Below are 18,819 nucleotides of genomic sequence, written 5' to 3'. Positions count from 1 at the left end.
CACAGACACCCCATCAGGCTGCTGAGGAAAGAAAACCAGGCCAGAACCCAAATCCTTCTAAGTGCACACCACTCCCTCCCTCATCTCATCACCCCTTCTGCCAGTGCATCTCCAGGAATGGGATGTCCCTCACAAGTGATCTGCCCCTCTGCCTTCCTCAGCTTGTAAATGAGCCAAGATCTTTAGGCAAGACAACCAGCCCAGTTTTCAGCCCTCAGCTTCTTGCTGGCAGCTCTCAGTCACCATTCTTTACAAACACAGAAGTGTTCAGCTTGATTGTATTTTGATAGGGAATTTTCTTTCTTTGGGAACGTGCCCACATTTGAATAAATGTATGTGAAAATAAGAGATTCACGAGCAATGTGGTTATACAAAGCAGGTAACAAAACAGTAAATTGTATTATTATAAAATCACGTTATTTCCACAGTCAGAGATTGTTTGGATCCAGGAAGTAAGGTCAGGTTCAGATCCTGGGGAGAGTGGTGGCATTGATAACAGCACTTAGTGTTTATGCAGCATTCCTTATCCAGAGATCTCAGCTCTGTCTCCAGCATATTACAACAGCAGGATATGTTATCTTATGCAAACTCCTTCCTATATTTCACAACAGCTGAAAGAAGCAGAAATCATTAAATATGTGTACCACTGCTCTATTGCTATGGAGGCTGAAAAAACAGCCATATAGTTCCTTCCTTACTCTGTTTTTACCTAAATATTGTAATATGGTCAGAGCAGGGATACTTGTTCTCTTCAGTGTTTATCAAGCATCTACTTCACTTCTGATAGCATACGAGTATTAAAGATAATAAAAGCAGTGGGAAAAGAGAAATAGATCACACAACCCTCCTCCTTTAAGCAAGTTACCCAACTGCAAACTATACAACATGATGAGTTGCCTTTTACACCTGGTTCAAAGGCCACTAAAAATGGGATTCTTTCCACTGACATCAAAAGGATCAGAATAGGACTGCCTATAACAGGAGGGAGACAAGATTAACTTCTGCTTACTGGCTACAGAACCCAAGTGAAAAGTAACTAAAATCATAAGCAAAAGAATGTTTTCTTCAGAACCCACTGACTTCAGCTCATTTTTTTCTATCAGCTACAATCTATTATATTGCTCACACTGTGTGAATGATGCTGAGTATGCTTCTAAACACACTGTGCTTGCATAGTAAAAGGACCTTTCCTTTCATGAACAGAAAAGAATATTGTGATTAAGAAGCAAGACAGTGGGAAAAGAGCTCCATATAGTATATAAGCACAATAAATAGTTTGGTTGCTTTTACTTATTATCATATCTGTACTGATCAAGCTTTCCTCTTGGCCTGCTGTGAAGTTGTAAGAACAGACACCAGCTCCAAAATGCCTCCCCCACTGCCAACACTCTACTGTGTATTTTAAATACAGGCTTTATTTCTACTGTAAATGTATCCTCCAATGGTTAGCTATTTAAGTGGTTTCTCTCAGTAACCAAACTTACTTGAAAACATCTGGAACTTCTTTATAACTCATAACTGTTTTGTGTAGTCACCTGTGTTACAAAGGTTAAATGCTGTGGAATTACTGCTAGGGTCTCTGATTGCTTCACAATCACCGGAGTGTATTTATAAAGTGGGGATAACAAGGGACATAGAAATACTAAACAAAACCAAGATTATGTTCCTAATTGAAAAGGCAGCCCGGGGTTTCTGAATGTAAAATCTGGAATCTGAGCTTACTTTCCCTACCGTCATCTGTTACAGCTGTTCCACATTCCAGGACTCCTTCAGCCTTGACCTCATCTCTAAGATACGTTCTCCTTTCAGCCAATTGTAAGTTCTTCTCAAATATACAATATTTACACCCAGCAACAGCACAGGTCTACTGATCGCCTTCCTTTAAGCTGCTTGGGTGGCCTAAGAATGGGGAAGTGTCCTAGCATAGGGGAAATCCCATTGTGTGTAGAGAGCATTTCTGGCTCCTACAGCACTGCTGTGCTGGCCATGCACAGGGGCAGGAAAGAATATGTTGGAAATGGGAAGATTAGCAAGTGTGAAGAGGATTTAGTCCATACATTTGCCTAGAGCTCTCAAGATTTTTGGAAGTACCCATCCATCCTAAAGAACTAGAAACTGAAACAGAAAGTGGAATCTGGGAAGTTAAATCTAAAGTAGAAGTTGTAAAATAGTATAGATTGAACCAATTTGCTTCCAGTCTCTTGGGAATCTGCCTCCACAGCTGCTTGAAAAACAAAGAAAACTCTTTCTTTTGTTTTTTCCTCTAATAAATAGAAGCATATTCCTCAAATAGATGTACAAAACTAGTCCCATTTCATAGGTAATATATAGCACAAACAACTTGATAATCACTGTAACTGAGAATCAGGCCCACACCATCCAAAAGTACCAACTCCTTTGATGAGAGTCTCTTTCTTCCCATATAAGTCTTATCTTCTTTCAAAGCTTAAATATGGTCAACTTTGCCCTCCCTAATTTCTGAACCCTGACAGCTGATTTCAGAATATATTTTATTACTTCTTTTGTTTGCACAGTGCTCGGTATCAGTGCTGATGTTGCCTCCCCTGGTTTTTTGGTGTTTAAAAACACACGGAAGAACAAGTAGGGCCGTGTAGAAGTGGCCTCCAAAACATCATTAAAAAAATAGATGAGTATTTTTTGGAAGATGTACCCGGATCAGTTCATAACACAGCACCTTTTCTGCCCTTTTTGCTAACCTGTAGCTATGATTCAGTTACACATTATCCATCTTAAACTTTATTCTTTTAAACAGTAACAGCACCATGAATTTCTATTAATAATATAAAGAAATAAAATGTAAATAATTTCAAAAATCAATCCCATATAACAGTATTGGAGTACAACACCAAGAGCTTCCTGGCTTGAAGCAATTCGTTTTTCTACTTACTTCTACTTTTCTACTTTCTACATAATGGAAACAGGCTTTTTTCAGAGATGCCTTGTAACTGTATCTTCAAAACAGCAGCAGCCATACAGCACCCGCGGGGAGAGCATGGCTTTAATACACACAAACTCAGCATCCAGCAAAACAACGTATCTAAAAGTGAAGGTCACTGCAATTAGTCATCCTTAAAGGAAGGTAAGCACTTAGCTAGATTAAGCCTGAACTTCAGTGCAATGCTAACTCCAGGAGTTTGCATAGGATCGAATGTTCCCCCATAGTGTTTGTTATGAGGATATTAGAGACTTGCAGTGAAGACATCTAAAATTATCAGAACTAAACTCACTGAAGTACTTCCCCAGCTCTGTTCAGTGTCTGAACATTGTCAATACTTTGGTGAGCTGCTTGCATTGCTTCTGATGTTTCAGTGCTACATTGCAGAGTCTTGTCATTTCTAAGTCACGCTAACCAAACCATTTCATTGTCCACAGAGAACCACGGGGTCAGCAAAACCAGAAGAAAAAGGAACTTTCTAACTATGAATGTGTTTAACGAGCATCGTGCTTTTGTCATTAGCTGGGGATATGGGAGACCAAAGTTCTCCCCTGGGACTCTCAAACTTTAGAAGCTGACAAAGGCACCGTTTGACAGACTGACAGGACATGACATCTCCATGATGTTTTTATAAGTGTTGTTGCTCAACAGCCCACAGCAGAAGTTGGGGTTGGGGGCAGGGCTGGAGAAAGAATGTGAGATGGCAGAAAACAGCATCAGGCCTTCAAATAACGTAAGTGGAGTGATCCTGCAGTGACTTTCCTACTCGTGGAGGAGATTCCAAGGAATGCACTGAACAGCACGACGCATGAAAGAAATGTTGATGGCAGCTCTTTCTGGTAGCACTGAAACACACTTGGATGTTTTGATTTCAAATGTTGACAATTCAATGTGCTAATCTTCCTCTGTGAGCTATCTACAACACATGCCCTCTGTAACAGGTTCTTATACTCTGCTGTAATGACATGACAGACTCCCTTAGCCCTTAAACCTTGCCTAGCGCAGGGTGGTTTATATTCTTACACCAAACAGTGCCACATGCAGCAGTCTTGTTCTAAATGCATGCACCAGGTACGCACGCAGAACAAAACCCTTCTATCACTTCCTAAGTCGGTAGCTCAGATTTGAGCCTCAGGCTCTCGTTTCTATCACACAAGCCGTCTTACCCAAACTACAGACCTTTTAAAAGCGACATTAGCAGTGCCAGGAGGGATGCGCCTCCCGCTGCCGGGGAAGGAGGCTGCACCGAGCGCTGCTGCCGCCTGCTCCTCACCTGCACGGCCGGGCCGGGCCGGGGGCGGGCAGTGCCAGCAGCCCCCGCCCCGGGGCCGCAGCTGTCCGCTGGCGGGAGGCGGCTGCAGCTGGGAAACAGCAGCTCCGGTTTCTGCTCGGATTTTGGGGGTGGGGTGGGAGGTGTGTGTGAGAAAAGCCGAGCGATGGAGCTTCCCTTCTTTTGACAACGCTCTCCCCTTCAGGACTAAGTCTGTACTGAAAGTAAAAGAACTACGTGGGAGAACCGCCGCTCGCACCTCCGCGTGGGAAGCGGCTGCGGAGCGGCGTGTGCCGCCAGCCCGAGGATATCGCTGTGTGCACCGGAACGAGCCCGGCCGGAACGGATCCGCCGCCTCTGAGCTTCACCGCTGGCTGGAGTAAAGTAGCGTGCAATTTGGGTTTAATGGAGCTGGGCTTATTGTTCCTCTTTGGACTTACGATTACGTCGACTGCAGGTAACGTGAATTTCTTTCTTTTTTTTGCCGTTTCCACGCACGCATACAAAGAAAGGCTGCTTTGTTGGGTTTTGGGTTGTTTTTTTTTGCCCTTCTCCCAAAAGGCAGCAGCCCGCTCCGATGCGCGGTATCTAACAGGGCACCAAAGGCATCACTGCCGTGCGTGGGTTAAGAACCCAGCGGCTGCAGCCTGCGGGGCTGCACCGCACCGAGCAGCGACGTAACGGTGCAAATAACAGCCCTGCAAGTTTTCGGGGTGCGCTGCGCTCGGGGTCCCGTAACGGAAGGGGCTGCAGGGCTCGGGGGTTGCCGTGGGGTTGCTGAGCGCCGCTCTCTTCCCTTCCCGCGGTGCAGGGTCCTCGCCGCCCCGGCCCCGCTCCCTGCCGGCGGGCGGAGATCCGCGCTCGGCGGCGCTGGGGCAGAAGCAACGGGAGGAGAACGGAGCGGCGGCGGTGCCGGGAGGCGGCAGCAGGGCCAAGGCGGACGGCGGGGTGCTGCGGCGCCGAGCACGGCGCTGCACTTGCTACACCTACAAAGACAAGGAGTGCGTGTACTACTGCCACCTCGACATCATCTGGATCAACACCCCAGAGTGAGTGAGGGCGGACGAGCCGCGAAATGGCGGGTCGGGATGAGAAGGGAGCCGAGCCCCGCGCGGGTCGCCGGGAGGTGAAGGGGGCTGGGGGCGCCCCCCGGGGAGGGCAGGGCCCGGCTGGAGGAGCGACGGGGGGAGGCGGCGCCACGCGTGTTGCCGAGGTCAGGGCGGGACGAGGGGCGGCCGCCCGGCAGCGGGGAGCTGCGGTACCGCCCGGTGCCGCATCACGGCACTGCCCGCAACCGGCACCTGCGGGGCCCCGCGGGATGACACACACCCGGCAGTGCCCGCAGCCCCGCACGGCGTGGGAGCGCCGCGTGTACGCTGAGGGAAAGCGGGAGTGGGGGGAAGGAGGTGCTACTTTGTAGGAGAAACATGTTTCTAATAAACCACTGTTTGGGAAAGGAGCGGTAGCGTCAGTGCAGATGTGCTGTTCATGGTTAAAAAGAAAAAGCATGGCGGAAAACGCTTTGACGTTAAACTAAGTTTTGAAAGCCTCGGTGTACCGGGATTACAGTGTTACACAAAGTGTCTCGGACAGTTACATTTATGGGAATGGGAAACGTGCTTTTGGTTCAACTCGTAATAAAAACAGCGTTTGAAAACACGACGTTTCCCACGAAGTGGAAATTGTGAGTTTCCTGCAGGTCAGACGGGGTGAAGGGCTCAGAGTAAGGCAGGAGCCGGTACCAACAGCGTCCAATTAAAAGAAATGGCCCAGGAAGAGCAACGCTTTGCCTGCATCCAAAGGGTTTGCGTCCTCCTCTTCCTTGGCCGTTGTATTTCTCCTGTCTGAGTAACATTGGAAGTAAACATTGGATCTGTACAGACTGCACATCTGTTTATAAACAGGGCCTTCATGTTGTTGTATGCGTGCTGCCATAAGTTTTAATATTTCATAATAAAAACATGGCTCAAATGTAACCTTGAGGATCAAATGCTGAATGGGCAACCAGAAAAATCTGTGGACAAAAAGAGGTTTTCACAGAATCATTTAAGGTTGGAAAAGATCTTTGTGATCCTCAGGTCTAACCATCAAACTGACCAAGAAGTGTAACAGTGTTTTCTGTCCATTGCTGGTACCTGTACTCAGAAAGGTGCACTTATCTTCATCTATATGTATCCTGCTTTGTTACAAGTTAGTAAACTTTTAGAGCACGTTTCTTAAATGGAACATCTTGCAAAGGACAAGATCGAGTCTAGTTCCTGGCTCCACATAAGACTTCTGCAGGTTGGTGGCCCTGCCTCCTGCAGGCGGGTTGGAATTTGATGATCCTTGGGATCCCTTCCAACCCAAGCCATTCTGTGATTCTGAAGACACTATTAAGCATTGTTGTGGTACATCCAAAACAAATCACTCTCTCCCCTCCTTCCCTGGAATAATGGTTAAAGTTTCAATGAAGACAGCGCTAGAGGCAGAGGCCTTTCCAATACAGGGTCTATTTCTGTCCTCTTTGAGAAAGAGCAGTGAGTTGACAGTTGTAGAAAAACATATGATGGCAGAATCTGACTGCAGCTATTGCCAATTAACTGAGAAATCCTCTGTGCACACGTTGGAGTGTTGCTTTCCTTGTCTGTGAACCTCTGGGGTGAGTCCAGGCCACTGAGCACACCAGTGCTACTTTACATGGTGTAAAGCTTTCATGCTGAGAATAGCGCCAGTCTGAAGACAGAAATAGTCCTAAAGAAAGTCTGCTAAATCAGAAAAGAATAACCCAATTATGTGGGGCAGACAACAGTTAACGTCTCATAATGAAGATAATTAAAAGCTGGTAAATTGTTCTCACTGATAAGATTGGTTACTCAGAATTAGTTTGCAGTGTTTTTTTTTTTTTTATCAAGTTACTAATTATGCTTATCTTGATTCATATCTTGATCTATAGCTACAGACATTTTAAGAGAGAAAGAATGAATTGTCTTTTAAACAGTACCCACTGATGTAATACAGCTACAGCTTAATGCTTAAGTCCACATATCCAGGAAAGCATTTTTCAAAGCATTTCAGCACATGTTGAGCTTGCACATTCAGTGCAAAATGTGTTTCAGTGAAGGACATTAATGTTAATAAGCATGAAACACCATATTTGCTCAGAATAACTAGTAGAATTACTATAGGAAAGTAATGCTATCATGAGGACACGATATCACATACTGAAGTGGGGTTTAATTCTGAGATAGTAATATAAGGAGAAATTGTGGCAATAGTTCAGCAACTATCAAAGGAGAATTAGCATAGATGAATATTCATCAGGACTTCCTCACTCAAACTCCCAGATTTCTTATGGAGTCTAAATCAAAGCAAAAGATTAAGTTCTATTTCTTTATGCTCCAAAGAGGAGTAAAAACTGAATGTATTCCATGGCCATGTTATAAAAACCACATTACATAATCTAACAGTTCTGCCAATTACCTACATTTCTGAATCAGTACAAGTGGATGGACACAATGAGAGGAAGAATTGGATCTATTATCTTTGCATTTGCTGCTCTGATACTCAGTACTTAGATTATGTTTTGTTGAAAGGAAGCCTGAATGATTAATGTTATTGAAAGCACTTTTATACTCTTTCCCTATTTTTTTGAGAATTATCTCCATCATTTGGTAAATATACACACTGTCCTGTATATTACTGGAAATAAAGAAACACAACTAAAGATTTCTTGTTCTGCAGAACAATTAAGCAAGTGCTTATTATCTTAATAAATCAGACTGAAAGTTCTGGCTACCCAAAGAAATCATGATAAAACAGTGGCTGCAAGCCAGGCAAAGCTGATCTCTCTGTTTAATGGCACACATGGTTCACCATTAGAACCAAGAGCCAAAAGAAGTGAAGAAGTCATGAATCTTACGATGAACGGGGTTTATTTTATGCATGAAGTTTGCCTTACATTTGAAGACTACCAAATTAGACTTCCCATGTGCATCACTTGTCCTAACACAGCCCAAATGACAAAACATAGAAAAACCTTAGCAAGACAGTAACAGTTAATTAAACAAAACTAAGGAATCTCTGGCTGTACTCACTGCCGAAAAAAAATAAATTAGGCATAAAGCAGAGAAAAGGAATTGATGTAAATAAGGAATGTTAAATTTTTTCTTTTAAGTTACAACTGTTTTGGTGAAAACTTAAATGAGGTGGTAAATCTCTGACTCAAAATGCTGGAAGACTTTTCTTTGATAAAATGCTGCACAAAACTTTACAGCGTTGCAAATTGATTTACTGAAAACAGAAATAAGCTTCTTCTATCATGGTTATACTTCATGATGAACAGTCTGGTTTGATTATTAGGCTGATTATACAAACAGTTATTATTCCTGCATATGTAAATCATGCATTGACTTCACACTGTGAGTCAGCACAGCTTTAACCTTGTGGATTCATGTCAGGCAAACCCGACATACCCATCCTTTGCCATTATTACAAACAGAGCCCAAAGGGTTTCAAATTGAACTCCTTTCACACTTCCGTTTTTGCACACTGACTTCACATCTCTGTTGATTGCCCTCAGCTTTCATGCATGTTCTTAGGTAGACAAGCCAGTTTGCCTCTATTAAAATGCGTATGCTTTATTAGTGAGAGCAGTGCAAGTTGTTTGCACAATTAGAATTCAGTGAGAAAAATACAAAGCTTGAGGAAAAACACCTTCAGAGTACTCCAGTAACACAATACAACATAATCTTTTAATAAGATTCTTCTAGGCTAAGAAATAGCTCAGCTTGCTTTTTATATGCCTATTCTGTTTGAAAACAAGGGTCACAATACTCTCTTGAATGAAATAGATCCAGTGTTCGCATATCCTAAGTTAACTAAATCAGTATGACTTTGGTTTTTAGTGAATGTCTTATTTCCAATCGAAACAATTTCCATTCCAGCAGCTGCCTCAAATTCACACTCTCCTGTTTTGTGTCCTGATCATCTCTCCCAACCAATTGCTCTTAAACTGATTGTTTTTTGAGATCTCTTCATCCCACACTGTTCAGCAATGTGTACCTTAGATGTCTTTCTAACACATGCACAGCTTGCACGCCCTCCACATCTAAAAGTAGAATACATCCTCTCAGTCATCCTGAAAACCTTATTTACAGTACTTGCAGTACTGATATCCTAACAGCGTCCTCAGAAAGACCTGAAATTATTATTTGGCTCTGAAGACTAAATCCCATGTCGCGGTGGGACCCAGCCCTGCAGAGGATGGGGTCAGGGATGAGACATGCTGATAACTGGTGCCTTGACATTTCACTACAGCTGCTCATGTTGGTCTAATTCTAAGAATAAACAAAGAACAGGCATTCTCCAGAGCCACTGAGCCACAGTCATTTTCATCAGCATTAAGGTTTAAGGCTATTTGTTTTCCCCTAGGTTCTTGCTTGCTTTGTTCTTAAACTAGCAGTAGGTTTTAACTATACACGCTGCGGGGAATGGTAGAAGCACGCACCGGAGAGCACTTCCTGTGGGACCTTCAGAAACCAGCATAAATGCGCTGAATTTTGCTTTGAAAATCTGCCACTTTATTCATCTTATTTTTCAGCCATTCTTGATTTTGGGGATTTACCTCAGTCTGTTTGCTTTAGGGCTGCCCCCCTCACTGATGACATTCCCTGCCAGTCAGAGGAAGAAAAAGGAGTAACGGGAGCTCAGGCCTCACAAACAGAAAACAGTGCCCCAGTTATGTATTTTTTTCAATAACAATCACAGCACTTGCCACTAAACTGAGAGCAGATTAGAACTGGTGTGAGGTACCAAAGGATATGGGAACTGTTTTGTGCGAGGTATTTATGTTAAACAATAGTCTGAAGAAATGCGCTCCAAGTTTCATTCAGCTCAGATGTTTTTCTGATCACATTCGATAGAGGAAACACGTAACATCCTTCTGACAGCCACAAGATAAGGAGTTCTAGAGCCGGAATGAAAATTTATATTCTTAGGGCTTTTAACAAAAAAACATCTGTTTTGATTCGGCCATTCAGTTATGATTTGATTATTCTCCAGGTCTGCTTTGATGCAGGTTGTATTGCTGAGTTGTCTTTGGTTATGAAATTATAAGCATTTATATAGTTTTGTGCAAGGAAATCTGATTATATATAACCTTGTCATAATTAAACATGAGTCCTCTCCTGTGATCTAGAAGAATACATTCACTACAGTATTGATTCATCCAGTTTTGAATTAGAAGGATATAGGATAAATAGGACTATGTGGCCACCAGCCCTTGGATTAGAAATAAGGTTCTACTGAAGCCCAGTTCTACTTCTCTGTCCCACTGCTGAACAGAAATCACATTTTCACTCATGCAAGGTCTCCTGTGTCAAGAAAAGTCCTGTGAAGACCCCCAACAAAACCTTCCCCAGAAAGCATCCTGGGAAAGAACTTTCCTATGACTGCCAACCAAACCCAAACCACAGCGGATAGCAACAGATACAAGAGCTCTGCTTGTCACCTGCTGTGGCTTGACCGGGTGCTCAACAGCACTGTCCCAAGGAACGATGTCCTCCACATCACATTTCTCACTTTCTAGAAATACTGCACACTGTGCATGCAGCCCATTTTCTTTTTTCAGTTGATAGTGACTACACTGTTTAATTGAGTGTCTGAGGTGAACAGACAGGTATGTATTTTGCTAGCAAGATAGTGGGGTTTTGCTCCAGCCTGCACTGTTGTAAGGCTGCTGCGATAGCATGCTAAAGGAAGATGCCCAGGGAAACAATCTGCCTTTGGTTCTCTCACAGCAGTCTGTTGGGTACCACAAAGTCCCAGCAGGAAGTAAATCAAAGAACTCATCTGATCAGTGAGAATATATGTGAAGTAGATAGGCAATGAGCCAGGATTGCACATAAGTTAGCTATAACTAATTAACTAATTTGGGGTCCTTCCCAGAGTCTTCTCTGAGGAACATTTGTATTGCATTTACACCTTAAATGATGATGATGAAGAGGAATAGATTATTATGGGATGAAATCCTATTGTGAATTACTCACATTTAAACAAATGATGCCTCTTGCAAACAGTTGGAGCAAACTTTAGGAGCAGCCAATAGTCTCCTCATCTACAGTCTTACTGCAGCAGCTTTATATGAAATTGAACATAGAAATATCTGTTATTTCCCCCAACATCTCTCATTCTGGATACATTTTGGTTTGCTTCTATTACGTTAATTTTTGCTTTCTTTCCACATGCCTTGTTCTTAGTGGTCCTTACAGGGCTCTCAAACACGTTAAGATTGTCTGAGAATGCTGGAGACAGTTGGGAGCCTTGTTGGCCTGGATACCTGCCAGAATATATATTGCTGAATACTGAAATCACAGCATCTAAGATGAATGCTGCAACCCCCTCATCCCTTTGTTTTGGCTGAAACTCTCAAGTGCCCTGGAGGTATCTACTGTGTTTAAGTGGCTGGGAAAGTAGAAAATAATAGCAGCTCATAGGTCAATTATAACATAGCATGAGAAACTCAGCCACATGTTATAAGAATTAAAATAAACTGTTTGGATTTGGCTGCCTGAATTCTGAACATTCACTGTAGTATAAATGAGGGGCAGCTGGACATAAGCAAATTATACTGTTCCCAATTAGACTTAAAGGTAGTGATCATTCAATGGGCAGTTCCTTCTGTGGAAACTTGCACCAATATCTCTGGGTTTAGAATGGCCATTTCACTATCACTCAGTATTTGTATTTTTGTTTGTTTTTAAACATGCCCATCTCTGTTAATTTAAAAGCAAAAGCTTGCTTCAAGAGTTAGCTGGCTTTCAGTAGTAGAGCTTTTATATTTTGTTTTGTGGGTGCAAGTACAGAAATAGTCTAGATTATTTAGCATCTGACTGTCTGATTTGCAGGTTCATATTGCACAGGCTGATCCAGAATTGCATGGATTTGCTTGGTCTCCTTGGAGAGAAGACAGGCATAAAGGACTCAGTACCCATTTGCTCTTTAATGTGTGGAAAACCATTTTACTGCTTTAGGAGAATCTTGTTCTCCAAAAGAAAGAATGATGTGTACTGATTCGAAGGTCAGGCCATAGTTCTTGTGCAAATATTTTTTACTTTATATTTGTGGGTCTTAAATAGAAGCTTTCAAAGATTTCCTAAATAGCTCTCAGCCCATGCTTTGGCCAGGGAGCTGGTCATAACCACAAGGAACACAGCACAAGGGAACTGGCTGCTCAGGATCCCCAGAAGCCCAGCAAGTGGCAAGCCAAGAAATGCACCTCTGCCAGTTCAGCTGTTCCTCATCTTCTCCATGGGGAGACAAACTGCCCTGGGTATACTAAAGCCAGCAAGCTTTGACTAAAGAAAAGAGGTACCTCATCTGAAAGGGGAAGCAAAGTAACTTCTTGGCTAAGCAAATGCTTGGTGGGCAATTAAACACTGATAATGATTTCCACTGAGCATACAGAAATTGTGATTCTACATCTGTCAGTTTGAACCTGAGCATTGCAGCACCATATAATTTGCTGCACAAGCAGCCTTTTGCTAATCACCTGTAACAATCTAAGATTAAGTAACGCTGCTAGGCAAATGCTTCTGATACCTGTTCAAATGAATCTCTCTGGCATCTCTTCTCACTTCTGAAGTACTGAGAAAGTGGCATGAACTAACTTGAAACAGTAACATTTTCAGCTGCTGGAATGATAGCCATGCACACACTAGCATTTGCTTAAATGATGTGATTTATGAGTTGCATCTGAGTACCTGACAGGCAAGAAAACACCAGCTATACTATGTAGCTCTTAATGAATCCTGCTGAAAAGATTTTGGGTTGCTCTTGAAGCTCATCTGCTTTGGTTTTGAATTTTTGCCTTAGAAATTAAAAGCACAGACACAGTGGAGTAACAATTACATTTCCAACAAGCACATCAGCTCACAAAAATATTTGCTTGGGCATTCTAGTTATAATTTTTACACTTGAAAACACCATTGCATCTGCATTTATTTTTGGGCCACTGAGAATGAAGTGCTCTTGAATTCAACTTCTTTGCTATGAAGTACACTCTAATAAGCATTGAGCTTGCAAGTTTCATAGAACAGAAGGTGCTTCATTAGAAAGATCAGAAGCGGTATCTAAAATATCAGCCCCCTCCTTTGCTTAGGGCTGTGATTCATGGTTCTTATCACTCGTAATTACACCACATTGCCCACCCCTGTCAGTTTGTTGGAATTGACTGTCTCTTAGGAAAGACAGCAGACATGCAGTGGGCCCGTAGTTCCCATACTGAGGTATTAACATGAAATTGAAGTTGATTATGACTTGCAAAATGCAGCAGCAAAGGACAAAAGCACATGTGCCCTTTTGCCTCTCCAGCTGTGAAGGCAAAACCTCTGACACAGGCCAAGCCACAGCTTAGTCCCACAGAGAGATGCGTTTAGATAATTAGAATAAGAAAAAAGGTATCATATGTTGGAAAAGTGGACTCAACAAGGAACCTCTTTAAATAACAATAATAAAATACCACAGTATTTTATTTCTTGTTAATTCAGTGTGGAAAGACATCTGTAAGAGCGGTGAAAGGTTCCTTATCCCTTTGCAACCCATTTGCCATGAAATAGGGGTTTCATGCTTGGTTGGACTGAGCAAAATTCCTCCTTTCATTCCAGCCTAAATCTGAGCAAGAAGTTGAATAACAAAATTTTCCCAGAGAGTTTCCATAGAGCATTCCCCACCCTTAGAAATGCAGGAGCTTCTCCCTGTTCCTGCCTCTGAAAACCAGACATAAAAAAACATTGATCTAAAATATGAGTATATAACAGTTACGACAGAAGTTATCAGTCCTTGTTCTGAACAGTATAGAGCAGGCACACAACATGACAGTATGAAGTTATTAATGCTGTTCATTTACAAAGGGAGACTTAACACTGAGGACAGCAGACAGCTTCTCAAATGTCTGCACGAGACAACGGGACAAAATCAACTCAGAGTAATCAGCTCTTGGTCTTAAGGGTCATTTGCATATTCTTGATCTTCTCCAGTGTTGAGCCATAATCACAGAATGAAGGAAGTGCTAAAAACACACAACTGTTTCTGCACAGATGTTAAACAGAGCAGCATCTGCTATGGAAAGACCTTCTAATGGTTACTAGCATGCAGAAACACTGCTTCTGGTTTTGTATCTTTCTGTAATTTCTGTGATAAACCCATATACGATGGGCGTGGTCTGCTCCAGGCTGTGGAAGATGAGGTGCACTGTTACAAACTAGTACGTACTAGCAGCAGTGCAGAGGTTTGAATAACTGATTTGCATTAACAGCACTGATGTTACATCAGAAATTATTGCAGAGATTACAGAAATAATGCTGCTAAACCTTTCAGCCCACCATGAGTGTGGGAAAATGGAAGATTTGCTGCTTCCCAATTAATAGCCTAATGATGTTTTTATGAAAGCAATGAAAGAGGTCCAAGTACATGAAGTCAGTGCTTCCAGACTGATTATTCAGACTTTGCCCTATAACCTTTCCCTAACCCTTCTATAACCACTCTTATTTCCTCTCCCCAACTCTTTTTTTTTCTCCCACCTCCACTCCTTTTTCTGCCTTTGGATCTCTATGGAGCTGTGGTTTGCATAGCCCAGCCCTCGAGCGCACTGAAACTTTGGTGAGTCTCCAGCAGTTGTGTGGTATAAATCTGCTATTGATTGAGATACTTTCACACCATTCAGGAGAACAGTTTTTGAGACATGAGAACAGAGTAGTGAAGCGTGCCCCGTCCTGATGTCACCAGCTATAACCCACAAATGAACAAATCGTGCCAGGCCTCAGGGAAATACAGAGAGTTAAGTCTTGCTATTTCTTGGTCTGCTGCTGTAAGGAACATGTATCTGCTTTTCTGTGGGAGATCATGTGTGGAAGATTACCTCACTTATTCTCTGTTTTTTTTAATCTAGCTCTGTTTTCTAAAACAAAAAGCATCTTAATTGGCTCCTAAAATATACACTATTTGTGGCTCTTCCAACAGGAGGACTGTGCCATATGGGCTCTCTAACTACAGAGGCAGCTTTAGAGGCAAAAGATCTACAGGCCAGAATCAAAGTACTTCCCAGCCCTCATTTCGGTGCTCTTGTTTGGATATTCATGACAAACAGTGCATGCAGTTTTGTAGAAGAATGCAAGACAGAAGTAGGTGAGTGCCTGTTCCCAATAACTGTCCATATTATTTGATTATTTCATGCAAGTTAATTACGCCACATATCAAAAGAAGCTGATTAAGCAACGTATTGATTTTGATTCAGATTCTCATGTCTAGTAGCATAGGTTAACCCCAGGCAGCAGCCAAGCACCCACATTGTCACTCATTCCCTTCCCCCTCATGTGGGATCAGAAAGAGCAAAAGGAAGAAAACTCAAACATGGTGATAAAGTTAATTTAACAGGTAAAGGAAAGAGGGGAAAAAAAACCAACAGGCAATGCAGAGGGTATCACCAACTCCTGCACAGACTGATGCCCGGCTACTTGCCAAGCCATGGCTACCATAAAAGCCTAAACATCCTCCTTCTTCCATTTCTACCTGGAGTCTTTATTGTAATATAAAAAATTATTAGCATTCATTTAGAATAAAAACATGCAAAACATGCAAAGTTTTACATCATCTAAAGACAAGTGTGATGCTGTCACTTTATGAACAGGTGTGTAAGGGTAACTGATGGGAACACTGGGTGGAAATGTAACAGTTCTCTCTTCCTCAGAAACCATGGATCAGTGAAAACAACAGAGAAGGACCGATGCAGGGAAGAGGAGCAGCACGCGTTCGTTCAGTAGCAGAGCATAGAAGACTCTGAACAGTCAGGTACAGCTCAGGTGGTTGGTTCCATTTGCTCTTGAATAGAAAGATTGCTCCAGAATTCTGTTTGTATTTTTACAAGACTGAATTCTTTCATTTGAATGCTATGGGCAGATTTAGCCCAGTAGATTATATAATAAACAGAATTATTTATTACACACAAGATTACTCCAACCTTCCTCTTGCTGCTCCTTCAGAAATCAGATTCTCTGGCTTTAAGCCAGCACACGTTTTGGAAATAGTCCCATTTTTTCTTTTTAAGGGCAGGAGCTGTTCCTGTCTATCATCTCTTTACTCAATTAGCACTGTAGCAACTTGAGCTACACATGACAGAGCACTGCTCTACTAAAACTGACGTGCCAAGGTACAGCAACCAAACAAGCTGTGGAAAAGAGTTTGGAGGGGCAATAAATCTGCTTTAAGTTCCAGATATGAAGAGGTTGCAGTGACCTCGTAGCAAGTCTCAGAAGATTCCAGACCCAGATCCATGTTTACTGCCCTTAATACTGTTACTATTGCTACCCAAGAAATGAAAATGATGTCACAATAAGCAAATACTTCCAGTTCTGGGTGAAATAAAGCAGCTGTTAGAAATAGAGAACTTTAAGAATAAATACAAATCACCTCATTACCCCCCAACATTACAGCTGTGCAGGGAAGTACCTAGAATTTCTTTGTTACAGTTATGTAACCAGACCTAGTTAAGTGTCTGGACGGGATTTTCTCTGTGTGTGTAATCAAAGAGATGAAGCAGAATTCTGTCAGGTTGTGGGGAGTTCAGACTAATCCAGCAGGTTTTGTTTGTTTGCTTGATTGTCTAGCTTTCATGTTCGCTTGCTGAAGCTCAGAAGCAAGAACTTAAGCTACAACTCTCCCTTGAGATGGACAAAATTGATGCTTCAGTCTGATGCCAGTGGAGACTTCAGCAGCGTGCAACACTTTCATTTCAATGCCATTCTGAGGGCAGGTGAACCTGTATGAAGCAGCTCTCTCCATGCTCCCCTCCTGAGAACCTCAGTCAAGGATAACTATCACCCAACCTTGCAGGGAATGTATCATCACTGAAGAAAAATTCTAAGGTGGATCCAAACTTCAGCAACAGTTTCAGGAAACATTTTTCTACCTGGTTTAAAAAGTCCAATAGAAACACACTGTTTCAGTTACTGCTTGCTACGTGTCTGAAGAATCCATCCAGTATTCTGTGGGCAATGGAAATTGGATGAGGTGATGAGTTAGAAGTTGCCTATATGTGAGTGCTCAATAAGAATAAACAGATGCAAAATGTTTCTCTTGTTAATGTATGCAAGCCTGAATCATCATATTGTAACTCTGTGGCAGATGTTTAAATAACAGTATCTATGCAGAATAAATATGAACATCTAATATAAACATTACTATAAACTATAGCAAGTTAAGAGTATACATTGAGTATTCAATAGGTTACCGAATTTATGCACAAATTATTCCTGCACTACAAAGTTCCATTCAAATACATTTACAGCGATTATTCGGGGATGTGCTGTAATTTATGAGCAGAACTCCAGTAATTAATCCCAAAGAATTTCCTAGAAATGAAAGGGCAGGACCGTGGAACTTCAAATGAAACTTTACACAAAAGAATTTACTGTACTGGACTATATGCTATTCCAAGCCCCTACATACGTTATCATCCACAGTACATACATTCATCTTTGCTAGTACTTTAAATCACATCTTTATCTCTTTGCTGAAACACCACTGAACAACTTGGAAACTTGGCAATAAGATCATATCCGTCCCTGGACACTTCTCAATGTAAATGATTTCTTCAGAAAATATGGAATTCTTTTTTTATTATTATTATTTTTTATTTTTCTAAGAGGATGCAAGAGTGAGTAAAGCTAAAAAAAAAAAAAAAAAAAAAAAAAGCCTTTTGCAAATCTTATTCAGTAATATAATTTAAAAAGAGAGAGAAAACCCCCTGCTTGCGACATTATAGATGGGTTTTTTTGCTTGTTTGACTGAACTTCATGCAGACTTCCCCAGGGTGCAGAAGTTAAACTGTAACCAGATGACATTAAATTATATTTTTATCAGAAGACAGATGGAGACTAAAACAAAAACTGCAAAATAAAAAGAACGTAACAGTAAAAAAGGGCTCTATGGACTTAAAATGGAGGTAATAGGCTTTGTTTGAACAAAGAAAGGGAGGTCTTTGCCAAAATATATGATATATTTTATATATATGTGGATATATTTCATAAATAAATTATTATAGTTATAAAAGTAAATATACTTGTCAGCTCTTGCATTTGCGTCGGTATCTTGTTTGCTGTACAAATGATAGAATAGAATCATAGAGTCACAGAACTACCCAGGTTGGAAAAGACCTCGAAGATCATCAAGTCCAACCACAGCCTAACCATAGCACATAGCAACTCCTACAGTGTGATAAACCATCAAAGGATTATTTGCAGCAGTTAGAAATACATGTATTTCCAGGTATAGCGTCAGCATGTTAGATGTAAAGAATGTACAGAACTATTCTGGGATGTTGTTTGGGGGACGCTGCTGTGTGTTTTCCCAACATGTCCCAGTTCTTACTCCATTCCATGTACAGCCATTTACATTTAACTCTGTTCTAATTCTGTCAGTGTCAGTTCTCATTCTAGCTCTTATTAATAGAAATGCAGTTTTCAGTCATTACTAGCAATAGGAACAATAAATGATCAGAAGCCTGGAGAACAACGTAGGAAGGAGGCTTGGAAGAATTTCTTTTCTAAGCTTTTCTTAG

The 18,819-nt window shown here is 41.8% G+C and overlaps 1 protein-coding gene across 2 annotated transcripts; it reads left to right on the top strand.

The window, feature by feature from the left end:
• Nucleotides 1-4,194: 4,194 nt before the first annotated feature.
• EDN3 (endothelin 3) lies at nucleotides 4,195-18,316 on the top strand. Of its 2 annotated transcripts, XM_015882102.3 has the most exons (5): nucleotides 4,195-4,683; nucleotides 5,038-5,275; nucleotides 15,225-15,389; nucleotides 15,952-16,052; nucleotides 16,868-18,316. In XM_015882102.3, exons 1-4 carry the CDS (start codon nucleotides 4,632-4,634, stop codon nucleotides 16,022-16,024), a joined length of 528 nt encoding a protein of 175 aa, XP_015737588.1. In that variant the 5' UTR covers nucleotides 4,195-4,631; the 3' UTR covers nucleotides 16,025-16,052; nucleotides 16,868-18,316. The 2 variants fall into 2 exon arrangements, with proteins under 2 accessions (XP_015737588.1, XP_085375899.1); XM_085519773.1 differs by lacking the exon at nucleotides 15,952-16,052 and having other exon boundaries at nucleotides 4,304-4,683; nucleotides 16,868-17,951.
• Nucleotides 18,317-18,819: the final 503 nt, after the last annotated feature.

This window comes from Coturnix japonica, chromosome 19, assembly GCF_054131305.1.
Source record: "Coturnix japonica strain WE chromosome 19, WE-NBRP24, whole genome shotgun sequence".
Classification (NCBI taxonomy): domain Eukaryota; kingdom Metazoa; phylum Chordata; class Aves; order Galliformes; family Phasianidae; genus Coturnix; species Coturnix japonica.
The sequence above is the reverse complement of the archived record's forward strand: the minus strand, read 5'-3'. Positions and strand labels throughout refer to the sequence as shown.

Coding starts and splice junctions, on each gene's coding strand:
- EDN3 (XM_085519773.1), top strand. CDS start 4,632: ATGGAGCTGGGCTTATTGTTCCTCTTTGGACTTACGATTACGTCGACT. Junction 5,276..15,224: donor ATCTGGATCAACACCCCAGA/GTGAGTGAGGGC, acceptor CTCTTCCAACAG/GAGGACTGTGCCATATGGGC. Junction 15,390..16,867: donor AGAATGCAAGACAGAAGTAG/GTGAGTGCCTGT, acceptor TTGATTGTCTAG/CTTTCATGTTCGCTTGCTGA.